Source organism: Pundamilia nyererei, unplaced genomic scaffold (assembly GCF_000239375.1).
Source record: "Pundamilia nyererei isolate P.nyererei 1_Seehausen unplaced genomic scaffold, PunNye1.0 scaffold00191, whole genome shotgun sequence".
NCBI classification, from domain to species: domain Eukaryota; kingdom Metazoa; phylum Chordata; class Actinopteri; order Cichliformes; family Cichlidae; genus Pundamilia; species Pundamilia nyererei.
This window is the reverse complement of record NW_005187592.1, coordinates 92,037-102,323: the sequence shown is the minus strand read 5'-3', so window position 1 is coordinate 102,323 and position 10,287 is coordinate 92,037. Positions and strand designations below refer to the sequence as shown.

Below are 10,287 nucleotides of genomic sequence, written 5' to 3'. Positions count from 1 at the left end.
CACACACACACACACACACACACACACACACACAGTCTCTTAGGCGTCTTGCCTGTGGTCGTTCCGTGGAAGGGAAACTGTTTCCTGGCTCATTTCTCAGTGTGTTCCCAGCTGTTCAGCCCTCTTTGGTTCATTCTGACAGGTTTTGATTTTTGCTTTTGGAGAAATTGTTACAGTGACATTAAATTCGTCCAAAATAGAATAATGTTCAATTCAATTCAGTTTTATTATGCAGCTCCAAATCAGCAGTCAGCAACAGTCTGCTCATGGATCCAAACTGGGAGCAGAAGAGGAAAGCTGAGAGCTCGACTTCAAAAACTGTAGGACCCACGACTAAGGCTGCAGTGTGAGAGTGAAACGCTCTGTTGGGTTGACCTTTAACCTTGTTATTAAAGAACTTGTGTGTGAGGAGAAGGGTTTTAAAGTGGATTTTACTGGGAGAAGCTAATGTTGGCACTTTGTAGAGACGTGTCCTTCACATTACATCAGCTTTGTTCGGTGATGAGTTTGACTTTCAGTTATATTTCTATCACTGCATTCATTGGGCATGCTCAGATGTTATTTGTAATATTGTATTCTTAAGTTGTTGTTTTTTGGGTCTTTTGTATTTCCATCTCTTTTCCACTATGAAAGCTCTGAGTTCCCAACCAAAGGGGAAAGGATCCACTTTCCATTACTGATCCAGTAGCTTCACCTCAGAGTGCAGCACTGGGGAACAGGTGGAACAAGGATTTTGCCGAGATCATTCCTAAAGCTGTTTGCACACATTAACTCAGGACACTGCAGTGGAGTCCTCACTGACAGTCTGACCATCAGGGACAATTTCAGGTTCGTAACCTGGTGAATCTTTGGGGAAAGGACGAGCACACTTCTGGTTCCACTCCTGAATTGATTCCCTTTTGGACGCTTCATCTGAAAATAAGTCACCTGCTGGGGAGACCCAGTTCTCATCACCAGTGCTGATCCTTCACTGAAGATGCTAACCTGGACAAGTCTGAGGACTATTTTACAGAATATCCTGGCAAAATCTGTTATTTCCACCTGTTTTTAAGTCGTAAGACAGTTTTTAAGTCGTTTTTCTCGCTGAACCTTTCAGAGCTTCCATACCTCACCTCAGTCTGGCTCCACATCCTTCTAGCTGCATTAATCAAATCTTGTCATCCAAAAATGTGTAAATAAATTACTCATTAACTGCTGTTTGAAGAACTTTATGTTGCTGTTCACAAAAAAGTTATAATAATAATTAAAACTTATAGTTTTACGTCTCAGCCATGATGATGGAGATTTGGAGCCAGGTTGTTCCATCCCCACCAATTGACACATCCTGCTATGTGTTTCTAGGCTGAGGGGGCACAGGAGGCAACAGAGGGGAGTGGGGACCCCCTGAGTGGCAGCCCTGCCCCGGCCCCAGGCTCCGAGCCAGGGCAGGCTGGGGGCCCCGCTGCCCTGAAGAATGGGTTGAAGGACGGGGCTCCCTGTCATAGTGAGGGCCTCCAGGAGCCCCAGGCTCTGGACTCACACATCCCAGAGACAAGTAAGTATGTGTTTGGGTGGGATCCCCACATAGTGAACCAGGAGGAGGCAGGAAAGGTTTGATGCACTTGTCCTGCTGAGCCGAGTGTCTGATTGTTGTGCTGTCTGCAGTCCAAAGCTCCTGATCACATCACCATCTTTTATCTTACAGGCATCTAATTCTGCTGTCCCTCTGCCCTCCTCATTTCAACTCCCCCCCTCAACGTCACCGCCTCCCCCTCTCCCACCTTGTCTTTCCTGTTTTCCTTCTTTGTTCTTGTTCTCTCCCCCTCTCCCTACCTGTCCTCCCCTCCTCCCCCCAAACGTTTCTGCTTTAGATTGAGTCTTTCAAGCTCAACTTCCGCGAGAATGCTCGCTCTCGCACGGACCACGGCGCTGACATCGTCACCTGGCTAGCCCCACAGGACAACAACAGTAACAGACCCCACCCACACGGCTCCTCTTATTCCCTACACACCAACTACCAACAACAACAACAGCAACCGACAACTCGTAGTGTCTCCCTCATCGAGTCGCTGGCTTCGGTCGGCTGCGTCAGCTCCCCCTCCGCCCCCTCCTCGCTGCAGCTCCAGGTGGAGGTCCAGGGGGTCGACCGCAGCAGCTCCTTAAAGGGATCGTGACCTTTGTGACCCCTCTTAATATCTCTAACCTGCTATTGCTACATTTTGACCCATCGAGTAGTTCCATCATGCTTTTCCTCTCACACTGATTGTGCGCCGTCACCCTCGCCCTGCTAGATTTGGCTGAGTGACTGTGTAGACTGTGCCTGGTGAGAGGCGAAGGGGAAACGAGGGCACAGTAAGGTTTTCTCACATTCTGGGTTTTTGCTTGGATCCTCTTCACCCCACAGCCTTGTGGCAGACTGTGTTCTCCATCACCCTCCCCCAGTATCGTCCGCACCCACAGCAGCGTCAGCAGCAAATCACTCATCTACTAAACAGCATGGAAACCCTGGCTTCTCTTTCCTTTGTGACTCTAGGGGCTGTTTGTTACCTGCATCCACTTACTCTCTGCTTCAGTGACATCATAGTAACTCATCTCACCGTCTCCTCTTCTCTCTCTTCAGCAACACTTACCATAAACGCGCTGACAAACAAAATAAAGCTAGACAACATGTAGGCTGTTTAACTCTTTATTCTCTGTGTTTGTGATGATGTGTTTGAGTGACACAAATCGTGTAAAAATGAGCTTCGGTGTTCTGCTCATCTTATTTCTTGCGTCTTTCTTTTTTTCCTTTCCTCCTCCTTCATTGATTTTAAAACAAAGTTGTATTTATTTATAGTGTCTTCCTGCATAAGCAATACAACGGGCAGTCGTTTTTTTTTGTCTCATCAGAAAATCTTGGAAACACGCACAGGTTTTTCTAAACCAAGACACACAGTGACGAAATAGATTCAGAGGGGGAGAGGATGTTGAAAAAGCAGGCGTGGCTAGAAGCGTGAAAAGGGTTGTTTTTTTATTAATGGCAAAATAGCAAGAAGCCTGTAACCTGAACGTTTCTGAAACGTAATAGAGGAAGATGAAGTTCAGTCTGCAGCCCAAATGTGGATGAGGAAATATGAAATATGTCTGAAGTCGAAGGAGCTGTGTGTATCGTATGTGCCTCCTGTCATTTTGAAGTACAGCGAATGAGGCTGACCCAGGCTCTGACCTAAAACTGCCCAGAGGGAGTGAAAGGAAATGCCAGGAGAAACCTGGTGCTGCTGTTAAAAGGAAATCCTGTAAGTGACCCTTTCCTGATAGTGCTTCTTGTCCCATTCAGGTGTGTGAGGATCATGGTAGCATGTTATTTGGCTAAAGCTTCAGCTGACACTCCTGTGTCCTGTTGGAACAGCAGCGGGGACGATGTGGCTTTATCCTCTTCTATTGTAGCAATGTAATCAAATGTTGCCTTTGTAATGCATGGCCAGATAATATGACTCTAGGTTAAAGGCTGATGTCCATTATGAAAGTGTTGTGGTTTGGTCAATTAGTGTCGAGATTAGCTGATTTATGTTTTAAAGGAAACAGAGAGGAAGAACCAGTTTGTAATCTTTGTTTCCCCTTTTTAAAATCATGATTGAATTTCACAGCTGACCACAGATTTGTATGCACCAACTCCGTGGCTCAAACACACACACAGGTCAGCCACTGTCAGGATTTAAAGAGGGTTTCTTTTGTTTGTTTGTTTGCTCTTTTGGCTTCGTCAAACTGATTCTGTCAGCAGTCGTTAAAGTAATATAACAAGGGCTGGGTATCATCTGAAACTGATACCATACATCTAACTGACTGGCAAATGAAAATATGATAGATCAAAACATTATCTCATAAAGTTAGGATGGGGAACGTGTTAGCAAACGTAGCATGCCCTTTTCAGTCCATGTAATACATCTTACCTTAATAAAAGAACAGCATTTTCTTTTTATCTCCGACTCAACCAACTCTTTAGCTGCTACATGCTACAGTTAACGGCTAGCTTTTATCACCACTCAGCTGCTAACTGTACTTGCCTCCCATCTGGTGCTTTTTTTAAAACTGCAAACAGCTGTCTGCTGTTGTGTCTGAAAACAGGGTTCATGACAATGAAGTAAAACAGCAAAGTTCCAAATTATAAAACCAAAACAATGCGTTGAAAGAAGCTAACAAGCTTCTGGTAGCTAGCAGTAGCTACCATGTTTGAAAATGTTACCTCACTAGCATGAGAGGTTTGTTTGTACTTCTCTGTTGATATCACAATAAGAAATAGTGCTGTTAATCCTTTTGGCCACAATAATCTAAGCTAACATTGTGACGCCGCGAGGTGAAACTCATCGTGTAACTGCCAAAATGTTTGAGGTATACCCGACAGTTTTCTGAAGAACAGTACTTACGTTTGAACTACTCACACAGTTGTTTCCAGTCTGTGTTTGCAAAGTCATTGTTTTTGTCAAATGTAGCAAAATTCCCAAAAAGCAAAATGCAAATTCAGCTTCATTAGGCTCTTCCTAGCAATAGCATCCAACTACAGAAACACAGAGGTTTTCAGTGCAAGCTGACAGTAAAATCAGTGATTTGTAGAAAAGCTCTGATGCCATTAATTAGCACCTTAAAGCTTGAGTGTATCAGCGAGGGTTGACTTATGGAGTGGAAATAATGAGGAATAAGTGATCCTTCATTCTGAGTGAGCTTTTGCAGTAGTGTGAATGCCCATGCCCTCTCTCTTCTTCTTCAGCTGTTAATTGATGTAGTCATTGCTAATTTTTAACAGAAGTACAGGGACGGGAAGTCAACCAATGTCTTTGGAATTGTCTTTGGGAATGTTTCACATGCAGATGGTGGCGCATTAATAAAAGCTGTCATCAAGCAGTTGAATTGCTTTGTTTGCGCCGCAGCAGCTGTCTTCTAGCAAAAAGCTTCCTTGTGCCTGTCCCAACTTCTTCTAGCTTTGCTTTTCTCCCAGAGTTTCTACTTACCAGTACACAGGTGTACAGATGTGCTCTGTAGTCCTCTTCATGGCCCCTAAAATATCCGAAGTAACCAAAGTAGATACCAAGCAGGGTTGGTTGGTGGGGAGTTTTCCAAGTACCCTTAAAGGAGCATCATAACTATTATGGCTGTTTTTAAGAAATGCAAAAATAAAAAGGTCTACCTGTTTTTATTGAAAGGGGCCACCGAAGTAAAGAATGTCTTTTGAGATATAAGTGCAGTAAAGACACAACGTATGCACTCCTGTAGCTCTGTGGGGGCGTGCTTGTCTGATTGGAGGGTGTAAAATATCAAATTTGTCACAGCCCCTTTTACAGACTGCATCTCGCCCAGAATTGCGACTCCCAGTGCAGCACTTCTTCAAGTCTTTCAAATATCATTGCAGCTGATTTTATTTGGAGTTGTGGCAGCAGCTCGATTTAGAAACATTGAACAGGAAACGTATATATGCTTAATTATTTAATTAACTGCAGCCTTTTTAACAAAATGTATAGTGCACGCACATGTATGTCTGCACACTATGAAATTATGCTTGCAAGCCCAGTCCTAAGAGATGAGAAACATTTCTGTAAGCATACAGTGACCTCTGCAGGTTCATATAATAAAAGAATAAAGCTAAATGGGAATGAAGCTAATGCACCTGAATCACATGCCACTGCATAACAGTGGGCAGATAGGTCCACATACAGGCCTGTCATTTGGACATTCTGCATATCAAAGCCTATTAGCCGCTCTGTTACGGCACTCAGAGGGCAGAGACCCTAAAACGTTCTTATTTGAGGCTGAGAAAATGAACCGTAGCTAACATTTTGGCTTATTTAATAAAAGCTCCTCTGAAATCTGTCCAAGGAGCCTCGTAGTGCTTCATCGAACGCTGCCACACTCACACCTGACATGCAAGTGTAACACTAGCTAACGAACACCTACTGTACCTGCAGAGCATGCTGAAAAACTATGGGATGTGTTAGGTAGACTTACTCTGTCATTTGAAGAACCTCCTTGTTTTTGTTTTTTGCGTGTGTGTGTGTTTTTCATAATTTGAATTTTATTTTTCGGTTTGGAAAAAAATTTATTGTGATTACTTGTTAATTAGTGATGTGATAATTAAACAAATAAATTGGACTAAAACTCACATTTGATTTCATGTGTTTTGTGTGTATTTCATTCCTCTCAAGCAGGTACGCCGAAATTAAAACAACAGAATATGCAGAAAGTTTAAAACATGAGACACATCCAGACCATTAAAGTAAAAGTATGTTGCTAGTGTGAATTGTAGGCTTTGTGTGAAATGCTAAACGAAACGACAGCTCACAGTGGACCCTGTTGTGTGGTTGTACCAGGACAGGTAAGCAGACAGCTTATTCTAGTAAAGTAGTGAAGATCAATCTGTCACTGGATGGGAAAAGCCAGATCGACGTGAGTAATGTGTTCAAGGGGTTAAAGTCACGATGAGAGACGCCTGCTTATCCACACTGGAGAGAAGCCACACTGATGTCAGCGATGTGGGAAAAGTTTCAAACACACAAAGTGTTCCTGCCTGTCCCCACAGGACAGAAGCCATACCAGCGCTTCCACAGTCCTGTGGAAACAGTCCATTGACTCGAGCACATAAATCAGACATTTGTAGCGGCCTCCACAGCTAAGTATACACATCGCTTTAGGAGAGATCGTTGTTGTCGGTCAAGTTCAAGATTCAAAGCGTTTATTGTCATGTGCACAAAGAAAAAACATTTCTCTGTACAATTAAATTCTTTCTGTGCTGTCCACACACTGATACTGGTTACTATGTACAAATAAGATAAAATACAGATAGCATGAATAAATAAAATTGAAGTGTTAAACAGATTTATGTGCAAAGAGCTATGAGCTTAACATGCTGGTTTGATATGTGAGATGACCTGATGTGCAAAAATGATTACTGTTAAAATCGGTCAGCTGTTCCAGCGTCTGATGGTAGTGGGGAAGAAGGAGCTGTTGGGTCTGGATTTCACACGTCTGAACCTTCGTTTTGAGGGCAGAAGTGTGAACAGTGTGTTGAGGGGGTGTGGGGTCTTTGAGGATGGGAATGAGAATCTAGCCTGACCTGGCATGAAATGCCTTCGAGATGTTCAATGGCTTCTTGCAACAGTGTGTGTGTTGTTCTGTGTATCAGCATGAGCACTTTTTAGCAAAGCATTCTTCATTGTGTCAGCATGCACACACACAGACAGCCTGAAGCGTCTCCTGGAGTCCTGCCCCCCTCCCCTCAGTCTGCTGCTGGTCATCGCGTTGTCCACCTTGGGTCTGGTCTCGGTCAGGGCAGTTCTTGTGCCAGCGTCCGTGCCAGCCGCAGGTGATACATGCATCTTGGCGGTTTGGCTTTTGACTTCGAGTGCCCCTTCTGCCGCCGCCAGGGCCTTTCCCTCTGTCACTCGCGTGACCTCTGTCACTCCCCGCTGGTGTGTTATGGTCTTGTACATTGTTAATGCAGCATTATGCAGGACGGTGCTCTGTTTCCCCTCTTTTCTGCCTTTCTTTTCATTCAGGCAGTTTTGGGCATGATGGGCGTCACGTCGCAGCTCTGCCAGGCGAGGCTCCTCTTGTCCTCCCACTTATGAGTGTTTCACTTCAGTTATTATAATTCTGATCATTTATCAGTACTGATACATGTGAGACTTCATCAGAATTGTGAACATCACAGCAGAGGCCTTTGTGTGAAGGTAACTGAGAATAAAACACAGAAAAACATGAAGGAGCTTTTTCTGGCCTGACTTTTCATAGCAGATAACCTTAAAAATATTCTGCAATGTTCTGCATAATTTTAAAAAGTTTACATTTCTTCAGTATTGAACAACAGAAAAAAATACTTTCTTGTCCGAGGTCATTTAAGTGAAAAGAAAAAGACAGCAGCCGACAGCGCTGTAAACAACGGTAGACTGGTGGGTAATAAGCGAATGAATAATGCAGAAAACAGAGACGGGAAGCTGTTCTTGAAGTACAGAGAGAGAGAGCTGTGCAGGAAGTGTGATTTTTATCGTGGTGGAAGCAAAACAGCAAAACTAAGAGGGAATTCATGACGACATTGATCAAATGTGAAGCGTAGTTTGCTGCTTCCTTTGCTGTTGGCTCTGTGAATTTTGGTTGGAGAGAGACAAAACCTGCAGCTCAGAATCAGCGCATAAAGATGCAAACACAGAGCGGACCCGACGCATCAAATTGGTTGCACTCTAGAGCCCTGCACGACTGTTACGTCCCCTGGCTAGTCTAGGGGGTTGAAGGGACGAACATAAAGGTGGATAGTGAAGGAGGAGCCAAGATGGTAACTTTAAAAGGTGTATTTAATGCTGGTGATGAGATTTGGGTTCAGACTGAGGTATAACTTCAGGGAGAGCCAAGGCCAACATAACAAACAAAACATCCCTGATGTAAAAATGAAAGAAACTTACCTAACTCCAAAGAAAACAATACACAACCTATAACCATAACCTACCTAACAACACAAACAGGAGAAAACGGGATGTCAAAAAAAAAAAAGGCAGCTCTCCCCTACAAGCAGTCTGAACATGAAACAATGCACATACACATCACAAAGGCATGCAAGCCTGTACCAGTATGGCAACCAAAATGGCCAGAGAGCACAGAAGCACAGCTCCACAGGCCTTAAGTAGTGCTCTGCTGATTAACAATTAGCCAGACTCTGAGCAGCATCCAATCAGGACAGAGGAGGTGGAGCCCAGACAAAACAAAGTTACTAGGGAGAAGAGACATCCTCCTGGGGGATGTAACACCCCCACCCAGAAAAACAAACGTATAAGTTTGTTAACCTTACACCATCACATTCTTGAGAGGGCATCGGCCACAATATTTTCACATCCTCTCCTATGCTTTATTTCAATGTTGTAGTTTTGTGAAATTAAAGTCCACCTCATCAATCGTTGATTGTTGTTATACATACAAGAGGGGAACACGAGAGGACTGTGATCAGTGAAGACCTCTACAGGTTGGGAAGTAGATCCCACATACACATCAAAATGGTGAAGAGCCAGAAGCATGGCCAGTGTCTCCTTTTCAATTGTCGAGTGCCGTCTTTGATGAGCATCGAACTTCTTGCCAAAGAAGCACACAGGATGACTCACTCCTTGTCTATCGTCTTGAAGAAGAACAGCTCCAGCCCCCACCTCACTGGCATCCACTTCAAGCTTGAAAGGTTTAGAAAAGTCTGGAGCAACAAGAACAGGTGAACTCGACAGAAGACCTTTTGCACATTCAAAAGCATGTTGACACTCAGGACTCCAAATGAATGGTACCTTCGGGCTGCACAGGTTTGTCAGTGGTGTTACGTAAGCCCAAAGAGTTTTAAATGAATGTTGACGAGCCTTTCAATGTCTAACTGTTGCTCACGGGTCAAGTGAGACAGATATGTAGACAACTGGGACAGTACCTCAGAATTAAGCATTCTGGTAGCTGGCCTCACAAAGTTTGAGCCCATCTTCATCTGAACTCTACCTCAGTCCTGAAAAAGAGTTCAACAGGAGAGTTTCTGGAGATGAGATTTGCTCTGACGGAGATGCCACAGACTTATCTGCAGGGCCACAGAAAGAATCAGCTCTAGAATGAAAAGATTTGAGCATATTGAGATGGCACAAGCGTGTTTTATGCTTCCTGTCTGGTGTTTTAATCACATAGTCAGTATCATTTACTTTCTTATCCACCTGGTATGGTCCACAGAAGCGGGCAGACAATGCAGAGCTAGCAGTTGGTAGAAGAACCAAAACCTTGTCACCTGGATTGAAAGATCAAGGAACGGCTTTCTTATCATACCAACTCTTCATCTTCCCCTGAGCAGGGGAGAGGGCTTCTGCAGCTGCCAACCTGGCCTTATGGAGGCGCTCTCTGAACTGTGAAACATAATCCAGAACATTAGTTTTCACAACAGGGTCTGTTGACAAGAACTATTCTTTCAACAACTTCAAAGGTCTCCGAACAGAATGACCAAACACTAGTTCATTTGGGCTAAACCCAAGGGATTCTTGCTTAGCTTCGTGCATGGCAAACACCATCAGGGGTACTCCCTCATCCCACTCTTTTTCAGTATCCAAGCAGTATTTCTGCAACGTTGCCTTGAGTGTCTGATACCAGCGCTCTAATGCTCCTTGAGACTCAGGATGGTATGCACTTGACACAACATGCTTAATCCCCAGAGTCTGCATGACCTGCTTGAAAAGTTTAGACAGAAAGTTAGTTCTTTGGTCTGTCTGGACTACTTTCGGTAAACCAAAGGTAGTGAAGAACTTTGTCAAAACTTTAACCACCTAAGGTGCAGTTATTCTT

At 44.0% G+C, this 10,287-nt stretch overlaps 2 protein-coding genes across 6 annotated transcripts in view; one reads left to right on the top strand and one right to left on the bottom strand.

Moving 5' to 3' along the window:
• The window catches only part of LOC102204344 (microtubule-associated protein 4-like), a 29,281-nt gene extending 23,172 nt beyond the window's left edge, over positions 1 to 6,109 (top strand). For 4 of the 5 annotated variants that reach the window (XM_013914378.1, XM_013914377.1, XM_005747212.2 and 1 more), the window contains 2 exons: positions 1,342 to 1,534; positions 1,685 to 1,815. In XM_013914378.1, coding sequence (XP_013769832.1) covers positions 1,342 to 1,534; positions 1,685 to 1,692 — 201 coding nt within the window. In that variant the 3' untranslated portion in view covers positions 1,693 to 1,815. Of the gene's footprint in view, positions 1 to 1,341; positions 1,535 to 1,684; positions 1,816 to 1,850 lie in introns of those variants that run through there. The other variant, XM_005747211.2, reaches the window with a different exon arrangement.
• Positions 6,110 to 9,752: 3,643 nt separating this feature from the next.
• LOC102208558 (protein NLRC3-like) overlaps positions 9,753 to 10,287 on the bottom strand; it is an 83,367-nt gene continuing 82,832 nt past the window's right edge. Inside the window, exon 10 of the mRNA XM_013914372.1 lies at positions 9,753 to 9,854. Within this exon, the coding sequence (XP_013769826.1) occupies positions 9,753 to 9,854 (102 nt within the window). The remainder of the gene's footprint in view (positions 9,855 to 10,287) is intronic.